The sequence below is a fragment of the Nyctereutes procyonoides genome, unplaced genomic scaffold (assembly GCF_905146905.1).
Source record: "Nyctereutes procyonoides isolate TBG_1078 unplaced genomic scaffold, NYPRO_anot_genome, whole genome shotgun sequence".
Taxonomy (NCBI): Eukaryota; Metazoa; Chordata; class Mammalia; order Carnivora; family Canidae; genus Nyctereutes; species Nyctereutes procyonoides.
In genome coordinates, this window is record NW_026575030.1 from 24,332,648 (window position 1) to 24,356,742 (window position 24,095).

The following is a 24,095-nucleotide window of genomic DNA, read 5'->3' on the forward strand; positions in this document are numbered from 1 at the left end:
TCTATCAGCAATGTTGTAAGGTCAGGACTCACCTTTCCTTGGTCTGCTCACTTTCTTTTCTCTCCACTTTGTTGGTTTCTGAAAGAGAGCAAAACAACTTCAGAAAATGTATTGCCTATAGATAGTAAAAGAAAGTTTGAAGAGAATCCAAAGCCCTAGGACTCAGAAAGAAGTCGTTGTGGCCTTATATGTGGAATAGATGGTTACTTGATGCAGTTTCAGGGGGACTGAGGAGTTTTTTGCATCCAAAAAGCAAATGCCTTCCTTTATTCACTGTGTCTTAATTTCTAATGTTGGAAATAGGTTTTTCACTTATAGCTCTATTCTTTACTGAAATAAAAATACTGCTGGGAGGGGTAACACACTTAGTTTTAGTAATCATTTAGTGATTGGAAAAGTTTTCGATCTCTTTCTGAAAGTAAGGTTTAAAAGGAGAAAGAAAAGGAAATCTTGACGATGGTGAAGTCTAAATGGGTGAGTTAGCGGCACTACCAACATGATACAGTGTGGCATAGATGGGCCCGAGTGGGATATCTCTAACTGGTTAGACCTTCCATAGCCTGAGTGGTCACTGGTATGGGCTTACCACTGGCACAATTTAGGGTTTAAATTCCTTTAGGCTGACTATTCTGATAGTGCTTTTGCCCCACACAGAGCCTTGTAGCAGAGTTGTTAACCTGGGTGTCCATGGAAGACTTTAGGGAATAAAAAAACACCCTTGATGGTTTTGAACACTTGCTGCCATTGGCTCAGGGATGGACACATGTGTGTATGTTAAAAAAATCAGCTTTATGGAAGCATAATTTAATGTGCAATAAAATCCAATAATTTTCTGTATAGATGTTGGTGAGCTTAGCAAATGTATACTACACTCATGTAACTACCACCATAGCCAAGATATAGAACATTTATATAAGACTCAAAAGTGCCCCCTTTCCCCTTTTCAGTCAGTATCTTTCTCCTATCCCATCCCCTGATAACTACTGATCTGGTTGATGTCACAATAATTTTGCTTTTTAGAAAATTTTATAATTCTGGGATCCCTGGGTGGCGCAGCGGTTTGGCGCCTGCCTTTGGCCCAGGGCGCGATCCTGGAGACGCGGGATCGAGTCCCACGTCGGGCTCCCGGTGCGTGGAGCCTGCTTCTCCCTCTGCCTGTGTCTCTGCCTCTCTCTCTCTCTCTGTGTGACTATCATAAATAAATAAAAATTTAAAAAAAATTATAATTCTAAATAATCATAAATGTGTGGTCATGTGGTCTTTTTGGGCCTGGTATCTTTCTCCTAGCATACTGTTTTGGTTTTTTTTTTTTTTTCACCATAGAGCTACTTTAATGAACTGTTTTAGAAAATTCTAAATATTATCTGATTTATATAAGTTTAAAACCTATTGGAAACACAAAACATGATACAACTATACTACAAATTTAGACGAAATGCTCGGAAAATGCACAATTTCCTGTTATATTCTTCAAAGGAAAACACAGTTATGAATTTTATATTTGCTATTTGATATCCTAAGGCAATTCTAGATTTGATATTTGCAAAGAAAATCACTTTGATTGACTGTCCTCTTCTCGGCTGGTATCTCCAAAGGACTAGTAGCCAAGATCTATGAAGAACTTATCAAACTCAACACCCAAAACAACGAACAATCCAGTCATGAAATGGGTAGAAGAAGACATGAATAGACATTTCCCCAAAAAAGATATGCAAATGGCCAACAGACACGTGAAGAAATTTTCAACGTCACTCAACATCATGGAAATATAAATCAAAACCACAATGAGATGCCACCTCACGCCTGTCAGAATGGTGAAAATTAACAACATGGGAAATGACAGATGTTGAGGATGCAGAGGAAGGGGAGCCCTCCTACGCTGTCGGTGGGAACACAAGCCCTCTGGAGAACAGTATCGAGGTAGTATACTGCTTTTGAGGTAAATCCATGTTGTTGCGTATTACTAGCAGTCCGTTCCTTTCCATAGGTCAGCAGTATTTTGTTGTATGAACATATTACCATTTGTTTATCCATTCACCAGCTGATGAAAATTTAGGATGCCCGGCTTTCAGTACTATGGAGAAAGCTGCTATGGACAGTTGTGTGTGTGTCTTTGTGAGGACATATGTTTTTATTTCTCATGGGCAAATATCTCAGACTGCTGGGTTGTGTGACACTGCATGAGAGTTTCAGTTGTTCACAACTTCTCCAGTACTTGATATTTACCTTTTAATTTTAGTCATGTTGGTGGGTATGTATCTTATTATAGCTTTAACTTGTATTTCCCTAATGATGTTGTGACTGTGTGACTGTGCTTATTGGCCATTTGTGTACTTTCTTCTATGAAGTATGTGTTCAAGTCTTTTGCTCCCAGCCTTTTTTTAAATGGATTATCTTCTTTACTGGGTAGTAACATATAGTCGAATGTTATGGATACGTGTCCTTTTGAGATATGTATTTTGCAAACATTTCCCCCCAGCCTGTGGCTTGAATTTTATTTTTTTAAACAAAGTCGAAGGGCAAAGGTTTCTCATTTTGATGAAGCACACTTTATCACTTTTTACTTTTTATGATATGCTTTGTGCTTACTGTGTCCTAAGATCGGCCTAGCCTAAGATCACAAAGATTTTCTCCAATTTTTTTTAAGTCTTTTAATTTTAGCTCTTATTTTTAGGTCTATCATCCATTTCAAGTTATTTTTTGTGTGTTGAGGTTTATATTTTTCCATGTGGATATCTAATTGTCCCAAAACCATTGTTGAAAAAACTACCTTTTTCTGCATGGAATTACCTTGGCTCCTTTGTCCAAATCAGTTGACCATGTGAGTTTACTTTTTGATTATCCATCTTGTTCCATTGATTGGTATGTCTGTGCTTTCACCAATATCACACTGTCTTGATGACTATAGCTATACAGTAAATCTTGAAATTAGGTAGTATAAGTCATCTGTGTTTGATCTTGTTTTCAGAATTGTTTGGCAATTGTATGTCTTTTGCATTTCCACATAACTTTTAGAATTAGCTTTTTAATGTACATTGAAAAGCCTGCCAGGATTCTTATTGGTATGTCATTGAATTCATAGATCAGTTTGGGCTGAATTGATGTCTTCTTTTTTAAAAGATTTTATTTATTTATTTGAGAGAGAGAGAGCGAGCAGGAGCAGGGAGGAGGGGCAAAGGGAGAGGGAGAAGCAACTCCTCACTTAGCAGGGAGCCTGACATGGAGCTCCATCCCAGGACCCCGAGATCATGACCTGAGCCGAAGGCAGACGCTTAACTGACTGAGCCACCCAGCCGCCACGTGATATCTTATTATCTACTCTTCTGATCCATGAACATAGCATATTTCTCCATTTATTTAGGTCTACTTTAACTTCTGTCAGTAGACATGTCTTTTAGTTTTTAGTATATAGGTCTTATATTTGTTTTTAAAAACTTACTCCCTAGCTTTTAATATTATTTGATGCTGCTATAAATGGTATTTAAATTTTTTTTGCAGTGTCCAAATTGTTTGTTGTGAGTATATAGAAAAATAACTGATTTTGACTTTGTGTACTGACCTTATATCTATCTGGAGACTTAGCTACATGCAATTAGTTCTAATAGCTTTTCATGGATGCCTTTGGCTTTTCTACAAACACGGTCACGTTATCTGTGAAAAAAAGACATTTTACTTCTTGCCTTCCAATATGTAGGCATTTTTTTTTCCTAGACTGGAAACCTGGCTAGGACCTTCAGTACAATGATGAAGAAATATAGTGAGAGTGATAGCCTTGCCTCTTTCCTGATCTTATGGGGAAAGTGGTCTGTCTTTTATTATTAAATATGATGCTTACTGAAGGATTTTGGTATATGTCCTTTGTCAGATTGAGGAAGTTCCTCTATATTCCTATTTTTATGAGAGTTTTTCTTTCTTTTTAAAATTATGAATGAGTATCAATTTTGCCAAATGCCTTTTTGTATCCACTGACATGATTACATGTTTTTTCTCTTTGGATGGTCAATATTGTGAATTTTATTGCTTGATTTCTGTATATTGAACCTATCTCATATTCCCGGAATAAACCCCACTTGATCGTGATGTATCATACTTTTAATAGATTGCTAGATGGTAGTTGGTAATTTTTTAAAGGATTTTGCCGTCTATTTTCACAAAATATATGTGTAGTGTCCTTTTCTTGTAATGTCTTTTTCCAGTTTTAGTATCAGGGCTCCCCTACTTTTAGAGCAACTTGGAAACTGACTCCAGGCAGTAAGTTGGAGGCAATCATAGGGCTTACCTCATCTTTTCCCTTCTTTCAGGGACTAGTTCTCTATAGCTTATTGTCCAACGCCTGAAAATAGTTGTTTCATATTTTTATCTGACTTCTAGTTGTTTACAGTAGGAAGGAAATTCCTGTAGCAGTTAATCCTTCATAGGAGGAAGAAATTTGTGTCTTCTATATAATTTTTAAAGAGCCTTAACTGTTGCAAAACTCAGTCTTATTTCCTTACATCTTCTCATATAATCTTCATGCATTGAGATGCCCTTTGGAGCCCAGTTAAATGTGATCTTTGTACCATATGGCAGCTCTTCAGCTATTTGAAGGGAACACTTTTCTCCTCCCCAGCACTTCATTTCTGGCTAAGCATTCTCAGTTACTTGAACTAATTTGACTAAGCTTCTAGACACTTTATAAATCTGATTAGGTTCTATTTTTTCAGTTTTTTAAAAATGTTTATTTATAACTGAATATAGTATTTCAGATGTCTGTAGACCAACATAGAATATTTATGTTGTCCTTTCATCCCCATGACAAAATCATCACCATTAAAAAAAAAAAGTTTCTATTTTAAAATGAAAGCAGACAATAAAAAGGCAGATTCTAAACTTGTGGATTTGATTACAAATTTAGCATTTTGAAGACCAGGTGTGATGATATCATCAACTTTCAGTTTTTATGTCCTGGGAAGGTTTCTGTCTAAATTGTGGTTAAAATTATTTATTTCAGAAAAGATACTTGCCCTTTAAGAAATCATTCCTGAAAGAGCCGAGACTCACTCAGGTTTGGTGGAGGGCGACAAACTGTAAAAACTGTTAGTTGCTAGGGCTCTATTATATACAGATTTCAGTCACAGAAGACCTAAATGAGGAAGTACAAATTCAGGAGGAGCTATTTTAGTCTCTCTCCCTGATGGGTAAACTGATGGGGTAACTTCTGATTGGGAAAAGACTGTTAATTCAAGGTTACAATTTCTCATGCCTAATCTGCCCTATTTGACAAATCAAGAAAGAGAAGAGAGATTAGAAACCAGTTAGTATAACTGTGGCATTTCCCTTTTATTCATTTAACAGCATTAACAGAGTAAATGTGGATGGTTGGGGTATAGGAAAACTATAATTACTGAACACACACTGTAAAAGACTTTCAATGCCAAGTTAGTTTGAAGCTGAGAAACTAATTAATATTGGACTAGGAGGGAGATCCATGTTTGGAGGCATTCCAATTGGTGTCAGTAAGCTTATGTCTCTGTGGATGGGTCATGACTGCTTCCATGTCTGTTTGTCAGCAGAATTTAGTTCCTTGTGGTTGTATGACTGAGATCTCCATTTCCTAGCCAGCTCTCAGCTGAGGGCCGGTTGCAGATTCTAGAGGCCCCTCACATTCCTTGTCTCATGGCCCCTTCCTCCATCTTCAAAGCTAGAGATGGTGAGTTAACCCTGTCTCAAGATTTGGATCTCTCCATTTCATCTCTCTAACCCAGCCTGGGAAATGTTCTCTGACTCATGTGATTAGATTGGGCCCATCAGGGTAATCCAGGATAATCTCATCATTTTAAAGACAGTACCTTAAGTACATATGCAAAGTCCCTTTTGCCATGTAAGATAATTTATCATAGGTTCCATAAATAGGAGATGGACATCTTGCCGGAGGGCACTATTCAGTCTATCACATAGACAATGCCAAAAGTCTCCACAAAGCAAGTACAGACACTGCTGAATTGCAGAACCCAAATTTACAAACATGTCTACATGACATAGTTACTTGGTATATCTTCCTCCTCCAGTGATATCAAGACTCTTCTCTTTGACCAAACTCACTAGCACAGGTGACTGTCTACCAAACCTTTCCTAGCAATATTCTTTATCACATTCTTGGGGGAAGGAGGTCATGTATGTGCTATACTCTCTTACTATATTCTCTCTTTTACCCCTCATAGCTCAATATGACCATTTCATATGCATACACACAGCTTCTTGAACCCCCTTTCAGCTTCTTCCATGTGTATACACGTATCCTCTTTAACTCTTTTATCTAGCCCCCTGAATTTTTCTGATTGCCTCTTGGGGGAAGAAACATTCTTACTTCCTTTTTCTCCATCTCTTGTTCTTTGTTTCATTTATAAGCTAATCATCCCAGTATGAGAGCAAATTTAGAAAACAGCTTATTTCCAAGCTGAAGGCTGCTTCTGCACATTTAGCTAATTCTAAATGGCAATGAGATTAAAAGACTCAAAATTCTCACCTTGAAAAGTCAAAGCTTTGATAAACATGATATATCTGTACATCTTGCCCTGTGCTCTGAATTTTACACTTTTATATCATAGAAATCTTTTATTATATCAGCACACCCCATACTTTGGCAGTTTGAATATGACTCTACCATAGGCTTGTATTCATTTATTGAAATTGGATAATCACTCCCCAGTTGCCTGTTTTTAAAATACAGTAGGATGAAATGAGTAACTGCTAATGTCATCCTTCTATTTTCTAGTGGATCCTAAAAGCAGTCCACTAACATTTAAAAAAAGATGCTGATCAGAAGCATTACTCATCTGGTGCTTTTTACCAAAGTGAGTAAGAAGGTTACCTTAATTATTAGCACCAACCAGACTTCTACTACAGGCATTACTGAGATAAAGTCCAAACTTACCTTGCAACTTTGCCCAAACAAGCCCAAAGAACAAAGAGGCATAAGATTATTATAAAATCAGGAACCTCTTTGTCCCTCACTAAGCACAGTGCCATTTTTACAAAAGCCAATGAGGAGGCTGCTCAGTGCAGTGCTGTTTACAACAGCAAAACAACGGTAACAAACAAAATGTCCTACAATGTGGAGTTAGTTAAATAAATTAAGATGTATCCACAAAATGGAGTATCTCACAGCCACTTAAAATAATGCTATAGGATGATACTTAATGACCCTGAAAATTTTCTCACTATGTTTAGTACAAATAAATTAGAAAACAGTATATGTGATATTATCTAAACTGTGAAAAACAGTCCGTATGATATTATTCCTTATGGAAAATAACATAGATTCCAGAAAAATCTGGAGGATATACTCTAAAATATTGTCTGTATAACCATTTCTCTCTTACTAGTAGAACTATAGATAATTTTTTTATCATATTTGGTAATGGGTATGTAATACTTGGTAATCAATAAAAGTTAATATTATTTTTAAAAAGTCATTAGGGAACAATTCATCCCACTTTTTTTTCCTGAGAAACCTAGACTTTCTTTTAAAGATGAGAAAGTGAATCTTGTGGTCATCTAATCCTCCTCTCCCACCACCAAGCTTCCCTGCTTGAACACTGCCAGGTCCACAGTCATTAACATTTAGAAGTCTTGTCACAATTTTACTTCATTGAATTTTCACAGTAACCTCATGAAGTGGGGTAGTTAAAGCAAGGAATAATCAGCTTTGTCTGGAAACCTGAAGTACGTTTATAGAACTTAGGTTAGAAATGTTGCCTCTCCTAGAAATCCAGAGCAATGTTGAGCCCATCTATATGGGCTCCAAACTCTTGAGGGAAAACCTTCTCCTCCAACCACTCCCTGACTTTTTGCTAATCTGAGCTCAGCCAATGAGCTTCAGAAGGCAGCTGACAGGAGGTAGCTGCAAAATGGCAATCTGCAGAGAGGACAAGCACTGACTCACCACATTCATGAGAGGGGCCAGGCTGCTTCTTCTTCCTTTTCCTTAGTGTTAGAAAGAACACCATCCCACACAAAATGACCAACATTACAAGCAGAGCCGCAATCCAGAGGATGTGGTCTCCATCAGGGGTGGGTTTCGTATGTGCATCTAGAAATGACCATAAGTTTCCAATCAGCCAGGAAAATTAATTATAAAAGGCTTATAATTACTATTGTCTTCATTTACAAATCAGCATCTCCCCAGGGCTCTACTGCCAGAGGAGCCTGAAATCTGCAATATGAGGCCATAGAAAGACCCAGGCTTAGGGCCTTAGCAGCTTAGAATGAAACCAGTGCTTCTGGCCAAATGCCTGGACTAAGCTGCCTTCCCTTCCCAGAGGTTGGGATGACAATGATCATGATCTAGAAGAAGAAAGTCAACCTGGCCCTTGTTTTCTGCCTATGGGTGTGGTACCCATGCTGGAGCTTTGAATGTGTAGTCATCTGTGCAACACCCTGCTTCCTCGGCCCATGTCCTGGGCCATGAGCTCAGCCTGGGGTCCTAAAGTTTCCCCTGTAATAATTTCTCCATCCACTATCATCTCTAGATCAGGCTCCAGACATACCTCATTTGGACAAATATCACAGCCTTCTAATTCCAGTTTTGCTTGTTTGTTTGTTTTCTCATCTGAGGTCACAGTGGAAGAGGCAAGGCTTTCACAAGGTACCACCTACTAGAAAATCTTTGTTATCTCTTCGTGCCCAGAGGAATCATGGTTAGGATCAGCTCCTGGGAAGTCAAGACTTTCTTCCTTGCAAGGGGACTTCTAAGTTTCCAGGAAGTTGAAAAACAGATTTTTTGGGGGGAAAGCTTAGAACTGAGTGGCCCATTTTATAGACATTTATGGGAATAATTCTGATAGTTAATCTCAAATTACAGGAAAAGAGTACCAGCTGACCTATTAGTTTAGCTGCAATTTGTGGACACATGTCCCCATTCCTGGGATATTAAGAAAAGGAGTTGCTGCATTGCAGGTGTATTCGACACTTTTTGAATCTGTCCCCATTTTGTCCCAACTGAGCCTGTTTGGCATTCCTAGTAAAAGGAGGATTATACTTGATAACATGGAGACTGCTGCTACCTTTAGACATCCAAAAATATACCGTGATTCAGAGTCTATGCTATCTCTGCCAAGCCATAGAACAAAGATACAGAGAGCCAAGGCCCTGGCTTCCTCAGGTAGTTGGAGCTGAAATGTTTCTGAAGATGGTGGTGGCTGGGAAGGTTTGGGCAGTAGTTGATAGACAGCAGAAAGGTGAGCCATGAAGAAACTGCAGGGATGGCAAGGCCAGATTGATTCACTTGTAGACTGTGGGAGCCATGGCAGAGGAAGCCACGACAGAAGGCCCCAAGGCAAGTCACTGGTGTTACTGGCTCCAGACAGGTGCTGAACCTCAGGGATAGCTTGAGAGAGGCTTCTACTAGGCCAAGCCCTCTCAGTAGGAGCAACCAGGACAGGCTGTATGGCCTAACTACTTACTGCGCTCTCAGAGGCAGAGATGTCTTAGCAAAAGGAAATCAGTACCAAGAGAAGGGATTGAGACACGCTGGTAAAGCTTACTGCTAGGGATTGCTCCAGGGGCTGTCCAAAAGAATGCATCCATAGGCCAAGTTATGTCTAAACAATGAGACACCAAGAGAAAGGAAGCAGCAAAGTTAGGGGATGAAGCAAGGAGTTGGATGGATGCCTTAGGAGAGAGAAACCAAACGGCCAGAATTGGAGAAGGGGCCAAGGTTAGCGGAAGGCAGATGTGTGGGAAGAGAGGAGCCAGGATCAAAAGAAGCAGTGATAGTGGCCGTGCGGGTACAGAATGCCTTTATTCCAGGAGAGAATCTTGCAGTTATTGCTCCTCAAAAGTGAGGTTGCAAATATGGATGCCCTTCCTCCAGGGCAAAGCCAGGACTTCAAAATGTCCTGCTTCTATTAGCAGACACTGCTTAGTTTTGTCCCTTTCCTCCAGCTGGACTGGACCCTATACTATGCACTGTCAACATGCCACGAGAATTTCTGCTTCTTAGTCTTTGCTTGACACCTGTGCCCATATAAAATACTGTTAATTGATTTTGGTCCTCTCACCTTCTAAGCCTGGATGCATCTGAGAATTTTTCTTTCTGTTCAGGAAACCACAAGTCTGATACCTGTCAGCTCTTCACCATACTTTTAAAGTTCAGTTATCTTTTATGGTATTTTAAAGTCCCATTTCCTTTAGGAAGACTTCCCTGGCCCTCAAGGAACCTATCTACCTCCAAATATCTATAAAACTGATTTTCAGTCACTCCTGTTTTTAAATTTAGTTGCATATTTCTGTGGGATGTGGTTTAGGTTCCAATTCAGTCTTTTTAAAAATGCAGTTTTCCATGTGTGTACATCATGGAGTTCTGATTCTATTGGAAAGTCCTTGAGGGCAGAGAAGCATGTCTTATACATTTTAGGTTTCACACTTGAAGCCAACAACATCTAGAAAAGTTCTGTACTTAGGGCATGTACTATATGTATATATGTATGTATGTATGATGACGACGATGACGATGTGTGTGTGTGTGTGTGTGTGTGTGTGTGTGTGTGTGTGTGAATCTTCTATCCAAAGGTAGTCCAAAAGACTGGGTCAGTTTCAGGGCTAACAGCATACTTTCTCAAGTGCAGCGTATGTTCATAGTCTCCAGGACCCTATAGCACTCAGATGAAGAGAGGAGCCCTCCATCTAGTTCATTCCTAAAAGTACCACAAAAATGGCCCTGTTTGAAGCTCCCTGGTAAGCAGGGCACACTGAATGATCTTCCTCAACCATTAGGGTATAATATCTGACGAAAGAAATAGTCTTGGGAAGCGGCTTTACCTATATTGTAAGGTAGGGAGGAAAGCTTCATTGACTCAAGTTGCAGGACACAGAAGATGCTCACATTTCTTGCTTCAGGGACTGAGAAGGACAAGCTGATAGAAACGTTGTACAGTTCTGTGACATTATTTTGAGATTTCTTCATGACAGTATCATACTTAGTACTTGAATTCTCGGTTTTTACCAAAAAATACATTTCCTTGGGTTCTGGGTAACCTTGTATGGATGAGCAGGTCAAATTTATGATGCCAGAATTTTCTGTTCTGTTAGAAGTTACCATTATTTCAGGTTGACTGAAGTTAGCTGAAAGCAGAATAAAGATACAAAAAAAAAAAAAAGAAAGAAAGAAAAGAAATCAGTGTAAATTTAAATATATCTAAAGAGAACTGTAAATATCTGACTCTGATCTGGAAACTTACTGGGGGCACTTGGGAGCCTCTCAGTGTCTAAACTGTGGGCCTCAGCCCATGGTGAGAGCCACATAATGACCCCACGTTTATTTTTCAAGAATGGAGTTTGGGCCATGCTTACTTCCTGCTTACCCAAATCGGGGAGGAGGGGGTGCTCTCTGAGTGACAGGAGGGCTGAAGTTGAGTCACCAAAGATTCACAATGAGGCCATTGTTCTGAGGAGTGGAGTCTTGGGACGGAGAAGTGGTCTGACTTTAGAACCCAGCTGTCTCGTGGGGTATGTTCCAACTTGCCAGACTAAGGAAGCAGAAAGGGACTGATACCAACAGAGTTCATTGTGCTGGCATGCTCTGGGCCACATCTTCTAGAAACCCAAGCAGGATTGTGGAGGGTGAGTGTATTTGGGGTTTAGAAGTTCAGAATATTGGTTTTGGGAATGACTGTCAAACTTTCTTCATCATATACTGTAAGATGAAGGCCAAACCCAGCCATTTTCAGGGAAAATGTATGAGCTTGGTAAACCCAGAGCTGCTCTCGCCTTGGTCTGGCATTCAGATTTTGATGTCTGTCAAGGATCACTGGCCCCTTCTGCTAGTCAAATCCCCTGTTATTCTTCTATAGTTGATGGGTAGTTTTCAGGTTCTACATACTAATTTATAATTTACTTTATTGCCTCTAAAACAAGTGATTTGTATGTCATCTTTCTAAGTTTTGCTGTATCAACATGCTACCTAAGTACTCTGCTTATACTTCATGTGGTCTGTAGAAGGTGGATTATCAGGGTGCTACTTTGGCCTCCTTAGCAATATCTGTGAAATCACAGGTTGGCTAAGTTAGTTATTGCTTTTCCTAATACATTAAAATAAGCATAAAATTGTTAAAATAAAAAAATGATCATGTCCCACCTAAACATACCATATTCCTCAGTGGTATCTGGCCCTACCTTGAAAACACTTATTTATCACTTGCTAAAATGTTCCAAAAGTCCTGCAGCCTACGTTGAGTCACAAAAGGCTTAAAGGGAGGGCTCCTCATTCTATTTCTACTTTTGCCTTTGCTTTACTTCATGGTTTCAGAATCATTGTTGATCTGCCTTTTACAGTTTCATCAAAAGTTAACCTGAACCTGGTAATCGCACACCTGGGTATCTGCCTTAGGGAAATGAATAAAGCATTTTATAATGTTTACAGCAGCTATTTATAATAGCACCAAACTGAAAAAAATCCCAATGTCTTTCCAGGGGTTGAGTGGATAAAATAGAATGCTCCTCAGTAATAACAAGGAACAGGCTTTTGATACACGGGACAACTGAGGTAAATCCCAAAGGCATTATGCTGAATAAAAGAAGCCAGTCTTAAAGGTTACATACATTTATGCGGTGTTCTCAAAAAGATTAAGGCTGTAGGATGTAAAACAGGGGTTGTGGGTACGGAGAAGGTATCATTATAAAGCAACAGTGTGAGGAAATTTTTTTAGGATGATGGAAATGTTTTGTGCCCTATTTATAGTGGTGGTTACATAAATCTATACATATTTTTAAATTAACAGAATTGTACATCAAAATAAAAATAACTAATTTTACTGCATTCTAATAAAAAAAAAAGTCTGTAGTGGTATTTAGGCTTTTCAAGGCCTGGAAAAAAAGAGGAGCTGATTTGTCAGTCTGAGGATTATGTGCACTGGGTTATTTCCCTTCCATCTATGGGGCTCTTGGTTGGGCAGCAAACCACTCATAAGTGACCTCCAGGAGGCTGAAGGAAAAACCCAAATTAATCAGCTGTCACCTTTGGTAGGAGCTCTAGGCAAAGACTTAGTGGGTGAGAAATCTTGGACCAAAGGAAAAAAATGAATGTAAAAGAGATCTGAAGCCTGAACAGTTATGTGAACTTAATAATGGCCCAATTACCCATGGTTTTCCCTTAGCTACTTTAACTTTGTTCAGTTAGCTCTAGTTTTTCCCCAAAGCAGATTCTTATCCTTCAAAAGCAAACTATAAAAAAACAAAGGATTTTCAGTTTCCTATCATCAAACTCTGCATTCCTTTCAAACGGACTTCCCAAAAATGGCTGTCTCCTGCCTTCTCTACCCGCACCATCCCCAACCCCCCACTCCTCCACCCGCCTCCCCCCAGATATCTCTGCTCTTTGCAGTCTCATCTGAGAAGGTCAAGGATCTGAATGTGCCATTGACTACATACCAAGCACTGATAGGTCAGAATTCATCTGGTGCATGGGAACGAGTCCTTTGGGCCCTTTATGATGAACGAAACATTGATACAAGCCCTTGTCCTTGATCTGAATGTTATGGAGTCTCAGGGTCCAATTGTCTTTGTCAAAGCTTGTGCGGCCCTTATACTTGCGATGAACATTTTGAGGGTTCTCTTTGCCTCTGTATAGCTCGTACAGAACCAGCTTATCCTGGTCCTGCCAAAACACTACCAACTCATCCAGGCTTATGTTCTGAGAATTTGTAAAATGGCATGGCAGTTCTCCAGTCTTGTTGAAATATGCTTGACTCTTCATGGAAGCAGCACCTAAAAAAGAAAAGGTAGAGATACAGGAGGGAGAAACAAGAAGGAAGAAGAAAAAAACAACTCCATTTCTCTTTATACAATACCCAGATGCTATCTTATCAGTAATGATGCTGAAGAACTAGGTGTTAAACCCTGGAATGTGCATATATACCGGCATCTGGAGAATGGGACTTTTGTCTTCACTCCACTGCTACCTAAATGTGGGCCTTGTGCAAACTGCAGCCACTACAGGCTCACTTTCCTTATCAGTTTAATGAAGGGGTAGACTAAGTGTTCTAAGAATTTTTCTAATACTGTGGTTCTGTTGAATTTAAATCCCAGAACAGGAAAAGCCAGCAGACTTAGACAACACATTAGCCCATCTGTGAACTTTCCTATACCCTGAATACTGATTCTCCTCACTGTAGCTATTACAAGATCCATTACTTCTACACCATCACCAAAACCTCACCCTTCGCCTCCTTATCCCCTTATTTTTTGGCCTGCTACAGTGAAAAGATTTCTGATAATGGTAACAAATTTGATATCCCCCTTTCATTATGCTGGGTATCACATTGAGTAAGATCTCTGAAATTCAAAGAGTTCCCCTTATAGAGCTTTCCTCTTGAATGCTGCTTCCATGGCCAGCTTGCCCAAGGATGTAAAACAGTTTGGAGATGACACAGTCAACCAAAGCCTCTATTTTCAGTGACCTGGCTAAGCTCTTTCTGGGATCAGAAGGAGAACTGGGCCAATATGATGGTTGTTTTGGGATTGTGGTGGTCAGAGACCATTTAAGGTACATGAATGAGATGCTGGAAATGAATCATAGATGGGAAGGTGAGGATGTACTTTTGGAGTATTGGGGAAACCCCAGGTATGAGAAACTTGCTCTTCCCAGTATGCACTGCCACTGGAAATTTTTACAACCCCTGGAGGACATGCTGGGAGAGTTCAGAGAAAGACTTTCACCCCTGAGGACATACTGAAGTTTGTGGAAGAGATGTGTTCCACCTAACTCCTTAAATGGGATCAGTTATAGGGGCTTTTGTAGGATGTATTCTGGGTCACAAAATTACTTGAGGGTTGGCCAAGAAATTAAGTAGTAGTGAGTGAGAAGTGCAGGGTTAGTGGGAAATACTGTTTCTTAGTTAATACAAAGTTAAATGCGGCCCTGGGGAGAATATTAGGGTGGGTTTTGAATAAAGCTTCATCATTCAAGACTTCAGTGGAGAGTCCTTGACATTAAGGGGGAAAGGGGAGGTAGGTTGGTAACAGAGATGAGAGGAGTTTCCTTTGAGGTGTTCTTTGAGGGAGGTAGGAGAAATTAAATTGATTTGGTCAATGGGTTTCTCTTCTAAGAGGGAGTAGGACCAAGTAACAGTGACATGCACTTGGCAAAACTGAACTGTCCACGGTGTGGCCCAGTGAGAACACATAATCAAGGGGGTTGGCGGTGGTCTTGAAATCTAAGGGAAGAGGACTCCAGGCACCTGTGACAGTCGACACAAGTTCAAATCACTGCCTATTGCATTGGTGCTCATTAGAGCCTGTGAAGCACTCGGCAAGTATACAATGCGGCAAATGTACAGGATGTGTCCCTGTACATATCGGAGGGTGGTGGGAAAATTCACCTGAGTACCTGGAACTGTGAAAGGGGAACCTAAGGAAGATTCACTGTGTTCAGCAATTGCCTTACAAGGCAATCCTGGGGCTCCTGCTACTTCATTGCTAAATTCTGAATGGTAACGTAAGAGTGCCACCTGCTGTGAAAGCTTCTAGTAGCTGTATCTCTGGGGAAACACATTCTGGCTTTATCACTAATTTGCCATATAAATAGGGAGGATGACCTAAGGGAGAAACCAAACTCATAGTTGAAAATTATGCCAGTTAATGGTCAAGGTTATGTTATTGTTTAGTGGTCGATTACGCCTTCTGGGCTGGAAATGACTTGACCTTTGGCTTCTTCTGTCTTCTTGATTTATGACTGTTTCTCTGTAGAGCCTCACAAATATATTCTCTCCTTCCCACCCACTCTTTCCAAGAACAGACCAGTCTAAATTCTCTAAGGTCCCACCTCCCGAAGATTAGAAGGGCTTTCCTTACACCCATTCTCACTGCCCCACTCCTCACCTACCAATCAAAAGTGTGGTCTGTGTTCTAAAGGCAAGGGCATCACTAGGGGGCTGGTCAGAACTGTGGAATCTCTACCCCCATCCCCAACACACTCTGAGTCAGAATCTGCATTTTAAGGATGGCTCAGCTTCAGAAGCTATAAGAGGGGATCGCTGCTGGCCGTCTCCAGAGTAGAACAGAGAAGGTAATGATAGGAAAAGTTTGTTCCTATCTATCCCTCCTCCTTCTCCCCTCATTCTGGGGTGGAAATCACTCTGAGGTCCATTTTGAGTGGAACTGAAAATATTTCACAATTTACACTCTATAGTTCCTCACCAACCACTTTCTTCCATGACATCACTCGGAGCTATACTTGGTAGACATGCTAATTCTCTCTCTGATGATATGAGGAAGATTTAGCTCAAAGTCTAATTTTCCTAAGCAGCTTCAGGCCTCCCTGTTATGATTCCACATCTTAGGTTGCCCAGCTACTGGTTCCACTGGGACTCCATGGGTAGGTATACATTGAGATTCTCTCCTTGGCCTTGGAGATATACTTACTATCTCCAGTACTTGGGTAATAAAAAAGGTCTGGATCTATTTATAACGGGTTGCTGTGATCAGGTCAGGAGTTAGGCATTTAAGAATCCATCTAGACACCTCCCTAATCAGGTAGAAAAATTTGTTCCTTAGCAATATACTGTTTGAATGTTATACAAAACCTGTAGTCTTCTAACTTTGTGAGATCTCTGACTATACCTGAGACTTCAGTCTTCCCTGGCCACTACCCCAAATGCATGTCTTATACATTCAAGAACCATCTTTTTCTTATGTTACTATGGTTATCTGTATTCATAAATTTTTCCTCATTTACTAAACTTCCTTCAAAGCTAGGCCTTCTGGAAATCTCATTCCATTGTAATAAACTCCTCTACATCTTCAACCTCTCCATCAAATGTTGCCTCCAAGGTTATGCTTTTATTGAAATCTGGCCCTACCTAAAGGACACCACTTGTCCTCAGTCACTGCTTGTTGTAGCACACTTCACAGGGATTTAAGCAACAACATCCCTTCCATTTTGATGTCTCCACCTCTCTCACTGCTGTTAGCTACTAATCATTTGTCATTACTTCTTTATTCGTTGAGGATTTTTGGCAGTAGACGTAAGGTTCTTCTTTCTAGCCAACCATTACTATCAATTTGAACTATTTCAGCATGTGGATAAATTCACCAACAACCTTGCTTCAAAGTTCTTTGGTCTTTTCCATTCCAAAGATCTTCATCCACAGACTATTTCAGCAGCTTCTCTCCCATGACTATAACCCTGAACCTTTTCACCAAGAAGAACTCTGCATCTAATATCTTAAACTTCAACGTACCCATCTCTGTCCACAAGATATCTTCCTCCAAGATTTGCTCTTTATTACTCCACCAATATTTGTTATTTGACTTCATCAAGACCTCATCTCTATCCAGTTTAGTAGTGCGCTGTAGTGCAGTGCTTTCCAACAGGCCTCTCTGCAATGATGGAAATGTTCTATATTTGTGCTGACCAACATGATAGTCACCAGCCACTGTAGACATTGAGCACTTGATATGTAGCTAGTGTGACTGAGAAAGTGAATTTTTAATCTTTTAAAATTTTAATTATTTAAAATATAAATAGCCACATGTGGCTAGTGGCTATCATATTAGATAGCACAGCAATAGTATACCTTTCCAATCATTCTTTCTCTTGCCAATAAACTTGCTCCTTTGTGAAGAATTCATCCTAAGAACACTTCACTTTCGATCTACATAGTTATTCTTAAAACTAAATGTTTGAGCAATACTGGATGAAATTACTCAGTTGTTTAGGCTTGATGATATTACAAATCTGGACCCATCCCATGGGCTGGTTACCCTGCTTACTACCCTCTCCCTTCCTCATCACAATTACTTCGGCAGTTCTCTTTCCTATTGCTTTTAGTTTCTTTTTCTTTTATAGTCAAAGTCCCTGAAAGAGTAAGTGGCTGCCTCTATCCCCAGCCTCTGTCCTCTGCCTCTCTGCCAAAACTTCCTTCCCAAAGGTTGTCAGTGACTTTCCACCAATGCCAAATTCAGAGCTCTTTTCAGACCTCATGTCATTTGACCACTCTGTTGAATATCACAGTGTTGGGCTTATCTCCTTCTGGAAACTCTCTTTCCCATTTTGTGACCTCCTTGTCAGTTTTCTCTGATCATTCCTTAAATGCTGATTATCTCTGTTGCCTGTTCTCAATCTTCTTCCAACTCTCCACTTTTTTTTTTTTAAAGATTTTGTTTGTTTACTCATGAGAGACACACAGAGAGAGAGAGAGGCAGAGACACAGGCAGAGGGAGAAGCAGGCTCCATGTAGGGAGCCTGACATGGGACTCAATCCCGGGTCTCCAGGATCATGCCCTGGGCTGAAGGCGGTGCTAAACCACTAAGCCACCCAGGCTGCCCCAACTCTCCACTTTTCTGATTTTTCTCCTCTATCCCCATGGATTCAACTGCCACATATAAGCTAATAATTCACAGATGCTTATCTCCAGCCAGTCATTTTGACTAGGGTTCCAAATATCCACATTCAACTGTCTGCTGGATACTGCTGTTTACATAGCAGCAGATACTCTCTTTCTCCCCTAAGCTTTCCTGTCCTTCATCTCAGTGTAAGATTCCCCTCTTTGCTGTTGTCAGTACTTATTTGAATCATCTGTAGAAGAGACCCCCAAGAGAGGGTCTACACAGATGTGGCTGAGGAGATGTAGAACTATAACTAGAGCTGAACTCTGATATGGGAAAGAGAAGGGAGAGGAGACAGTATGAAGCAAAGAAAAGAGCAACCAGAGAAAAGGGGTTTTGTATTTATCCAGAGATCCTGGAGACATTATCATTTAAGTATGACAAAGACTCTTCGTTTAATCAAAATTAATTCAGACTCCTGATCCACTCCTAGGCCCATCTACCTTTATAAGACCCAGTTTTAGCAAGTACCCTGCTTAGAACCCAGTTTAACCAGACAACTCAACTTTGCTATTTGATTATGCTTGAGTATCTGATCAAATTCCTCATCCTCCATCATCCCCCAAGTAATGTCTGATGATCCTGGCCTGTCCTTAGCAAGAATGCTGTTAAAGTGGTTTGGGTGGAATACCTCCTTATCCTTGTTTCCCTTTAGTAATTTTCTATCCGCTGACCACCCCCAACCCTGCCCCACTTCTTTCCTTGGCTAGAAATTCCCACCTCCCATGCTATATATGGAGTTGAGCCAAATATCTCTCCCCCATTGTAAAAATCCTTTCCAGCACCCTATGCCTATCTCAAAAGCACTCTAACCCCCTTGGATAAAGTCTTCTTTACTGTGCTTTAACAAGTGTCATCTAGTACTTTTTTTCTTTCATAGTAAACTCAAGAGCGATCCTCTGTTGTAGAGCAGGGATGGTTCTACAGGAGTTTTCATGGCCTACATGATATTTCTGCTAAGACTAGCTTTGTTTTCATTTCAAGCTTACTATATATCCTATTACCTATATAAATATATCTATGCTACTCTAGATAATCATCTATAATAGATAATTATCTGTATATTTATATATTATGCATAATGTCTGTATATGCTTAGTAAAATTGTAAAAATATACTCTGTTTTATGAAATATGATCTATTAAGATTTATAAAGCATCATATAATGGAAAATGGAAAACACATCATTATATGTTAAAAAAAAAACACCTCAGCCCCTTCAAAGTACAAGTCATCAGACTATAGCATCCACAAACCCTCATGGCTACTATTGTTCACTAAAGGTCTGGGTATCTGGCTTGCTGCAGCTGTCTTATCTGCCTTCTCCTTCACTGCCCCTGTCTAGGTGGTTTCAGCATCATGCACACAATACTGAGCCTCTCACTTTCTTGTCCTCTCGCCCTCCAATGGTCTTGTTGCCTACTCTGCCCCAGCCATCTCCTCCTTGGACCAGATCCCAGACCAAAGTGCTACTCTACATTCCTAAAAACTCTCAATAACAAGCGCCTCACCTTATTACCCCCACCTCTTGTCTTTTCCTTTCATTTCTTCTCCTACCACTACTCCATCAATTCTTCTGCCCCACAGACATAGATCATGAATTGGAATATTTCTCACTGGGTCTGCAGATACTAACCTTGGCCAAGCCTCCATTACAGCTTGATTGGTTAATTGCAATTGCCTCTTAATTGCCTACTTTCATCCTTGCCCCCAGGTCTAGTTCCTCAAGCCCAAATAATTCTTTAAAATATATCTCAGATGACATAATTCTCCTGTTCAGAAGTCCCTGATGACTTCCCACTACACTGAAAATTAAATCTAAATCCTTTCCCATCCCACTGAGAACGAAATCCAAAATCCTTCCCCGGTCTCAAAGGTCTCACGTAATCTGGTCCCCAGTACCTTTCAAACTTCTTTCTCTCGCTTACTCAGCTCCAACCACATTGGCTTCCTCATCATTCCTTCAAAAGGCAAACACACTCTATCTCAAGGCCTTTTCCCATATTGAGCCCTCTACCTAGAAGGCTCTTCCTCCATAAAATCTCATAGTTATTTCCTCACTTCATATAAGTCTCTCATAAAATGCTACCTCCTAGGGAGATTACTCTGACCAAGATAGCATCCTTGTCATTCCTATTCCTTACATTGACTTATTTTTTATCAGAGTACTTATCATGACCTGACATGATGGTTGGTTATTGTCTCCTGAGGAATCTAGCTTCTAGTTTAAAAAAACCTATGTTAATTTTTTAAGCCCTGACCCTAAGCAATTACAAAGGTTTTACCTATCGGGCCTCATGGGGGAAAACTATCCTCCCCACACGAGACATAGTGCACAGCCCATGCACAGTAGTCTCTGACAGGAGTTGTAATCAAAACTCAAGATCTGTGGCCAGTCATGCCTATTCACATATTTACATTCATAGCCCAGGAACCTTCATTCCATGATTTTTTTGTTTGAAGACTTGAGTAAAGGTCTTCTTCAGGTGCCTCTGCTGAGGCCTCCTCATGATAGGGAGGAAAGAGAGCCCGGAAGATGCTTTTCTTCATGATGATTCATTATGTCCCCTCATCTTTCTTCCCTACTCCTACCCCAGGTCCTTAACACTGCTAGAACCTTTTGCTCTGGGCTCTCTCAACAATGACAAGACCCCCCTCGCCCAGCCCCCACTCCTGTTTATGCTGATCCACATGACCCTTGGTTGGCATGCTGTGCAGAGAGAAAGAAGTAAAACTGTGGACGAACCAATTAAGAGTCACAGTTAGTTTGAGAAGTTCTAGAGTTTCTTGAAGAAAAGAATGGAGGGAATGGTAGATAAACAATAGCTGAAGAGATAAAGATTGTGAATATTCAAATTGTGCAGGACATGAGCCTTCAGATCAAAAGTGCATTCTGAGTACCAAGCAAGGTAAATGAAAATATATCCATACCTAGAAATATTGTGGTAAAGCTGCTAAATATAAAGCATAAAAGATTTTTCAAACTTACAAACTCATTCTTTAATAAAACTAAAAAAAGAGCACCTACAAAAGAATGACAATTAGATTGAAACCTCCTTGGCAACCAAAGAAGACAATGGGGCCATAACTTCTAACTGAATAAAACACACACACTCACATACACACAAAAGAAAGCAAAATGAAATGTTCAATTCAATGGACTAATGTAATTTCAAAAATCGTAAAAATGAAAATCCTTTAGAAACTTTAGAAAGTGTGTATGAAACAATACTGAGTAAAACATATTCAGAGATTTGCACATATATTGTGATCATAACTATATATAAGTATTTTTACTCTCTTGTCTGTTGTTTTATAGTAAGAACCAGAAAAGTGATTTTTAAATGGAGAAAGGAGTTGAATACTTTTTAATAGAGACATCTGTAAGAAGAAAAAAATGAAAGAAGGTGAAAATGAAACCAAGAATGAGTAGTCCTAGAGGATGTTAAAAATGTATTCATAGTTTTGAGGTCCTGCAACTTGAGTCTGGGCCTGGCAATATAAGGGGGTCACCTCTGTGGAATAGATCAGCTCCAGAGATGAAATTTTGTCTGTATAGTAAAGGCTACACGTGTTTGTTTTTGTTTCCACAAATCTCAACAGTTCCGGGGGGCCACAGTCCAGAGATACATATTCTGGAAATAGTATTAAGATCTCTCACAAAGGAAAAATAAACTACGGTCTCTCAGACTCTTGCTCCTTTCTGAAAGAATCGATCTACTGTTGAAGCCTCTTGTATTCCCTTTCAAATTGATCAGAACATGAATCCTCAGATCAAAAGTGCATTCTAAGTACTAGGCAAGATAAATGAAAATAAACCCATGCTTAGAAAAATTCTCTGTTCCCAGTTTCATTCTTGCTTCCAAACAACCCTACACTTTTCCTATTCAATAACTATCTGCCACGAAATTATCATGGCTGACAGCCCATATTCTTTGGAACTTACTAAGCACTCTACTAAAATGATTAATTATTTTGGGGGTAAGATACTCCCTATTGGGTAGCATACATGTATTTCAAAAGACCCTGAAACAGTAGCTTAACACGAAGGAGTGACTCCAATAGGAGAACTATTAGGCTTCATGACAATTCTTTGGGAATTTTGGAATTAAGTTCACTTCCAGGCGGTGATTTTAGTGACCACTATCGACAGTAGCAGGAAATAGGAGTAAAAGTAACCATATAAACATAATCTCTATGTAATCATCCACTAGAAACCTGCAAAAATCTGGGGGAAACAGTGGACCTTTCCATAAGATGTGGAATGAGTTGAGCTAATTTTATGTGAAGTTTAAAGTGAAGAAAGATTTTCAGCTACATCCCGGGTACGTTCATTGAACCAGAGGTATTGTTCAAGAGAAATGGGAAGCACTATGACTCAGACAACCCCCAGACAATAAGAGAGCCACCATCAAAAGTTAAACTAGAAAGAAATTCCCTTGTGATGTGTGAACTAGTGGTTTTCCAAATACTACTCTGACTCCGTCTTTAAAGAGTTCCAGAGGCGCTAGGATAGCAGCAAACAGAACTTGACAGGTAAAGGTACCTCTGCAAGTGGCACTTAGAAATTGCTTTAGCTTTATAAATAAACAAAGCAGAAATTGTAAGGCCCGGTTCTGCAAGGCCCACCTGCCCTTTTCAGTCTTAAGCCCCTCAAGGGCAGGGGCAGCAACTAGAATGTCTAATTTCCCTGAGGGAGGACACAGAACATATGGGGGAGAGGAAAAACAGAATTATTTTGCTGCACTGTTTTATCTCTGCCATCAAATGAATTATTCAGCTCTGCATTTTTGCTATGGATTAACTGGGCCAGTTGCATCTCCTTTCTTCCCTTGGATGCCTGCCTATGGCCAGGTCAGTGCTCATCAGCCCAGTAAGCAGAGATGTGTCTTGAGAAGAAAGATAAAATTCAAGTTGATTCTTTTCTTTCTTTCTTTAAGAAAGAATGGTATCTGTTTTTGTTGTTTTTCTCATTGTTGCTGTTTTTAATAGCTTGTAAAGTATTGGCAATGTGATATTCTAATCTGATATCACCATTTCTTATCCCAGTATTGAAATTTATACTGCCAGATAGATAGTGACTTATTCTTCTGTGTCATAAAACTTAAGTAGCTACCATTTGGGGAGGTTATTTTCATGGTTTCAATATTGGTAATTCTCTTTTCTGAGGCTAAAGAGTACCCAGGCAGGGCACTTTGAAACTTCAAAGGCAAGGCAAGGGCAAAAGTGACATCTGGACTCAGTTTTGATAGGGCTTCTCAGCTTTAGTCTCACTTTCAGTGTGCAGAGTCAGAAAGTTCGGGGGAAAATGGTAATAGACTTTTGTAAAAATTTGTTTCTAAGCCATTTTTCTTCATTTTCCTCCAAGTCATAAGAGCTGGGTTGGTCACTGCAATGAGAAGGGTGGGGGTCCATGCATTAGGGGCAGATGAGGTGTTGGCTGCAGGGAAGGTGAAGGACTGCTGGTGTGGAGCTTTGTGAACTTGGCTGAGGAATAAGCGACATCCACCAAAGTTGCTTGGGTCTCCAAGCAACAAATCCTACCACCACTTATGAATAGTTCACAAGCAAGAGTTAGGAGAAGCAGCATAAAGTGAAGGTTAAGTGAACGGATACTGATTCTATACTGTGTGGTGAGTATAAGCCCTGCTACTCATTAGCTGTGTTGATCTTAGACAAACTACTTAACCTCTCTGGGCCTTAGTTTCCACATCTATAAAATGGTGAATCA

At 39.9% G+C, this 24,095-nt stretch overlaps 1 protein-coding gene across 1 annotated transcript in view; it reads right to left on the minus strand.

The window, feature by feature from the left end:
• CD86 (CD86 molecule) overlaps positions 1–24,095 on the minus strand; it is a 63,675-nt gene that overhangs the window by 5,031 nt on the left and 34,549 nt on the right. The window contains 4 exon segments of the mRNA XM_055315789.1: positions 33–78; positions 7,925–8,071; positions 10,801–11,103; positions 13,408–13,743. Of these exon segments, the coding sequence (XP_055171764.1) occupies positions 33–78; positions 7,925–8,071; positions 10,801–11,103; positions 13,408–13,743 (832 nt within the window).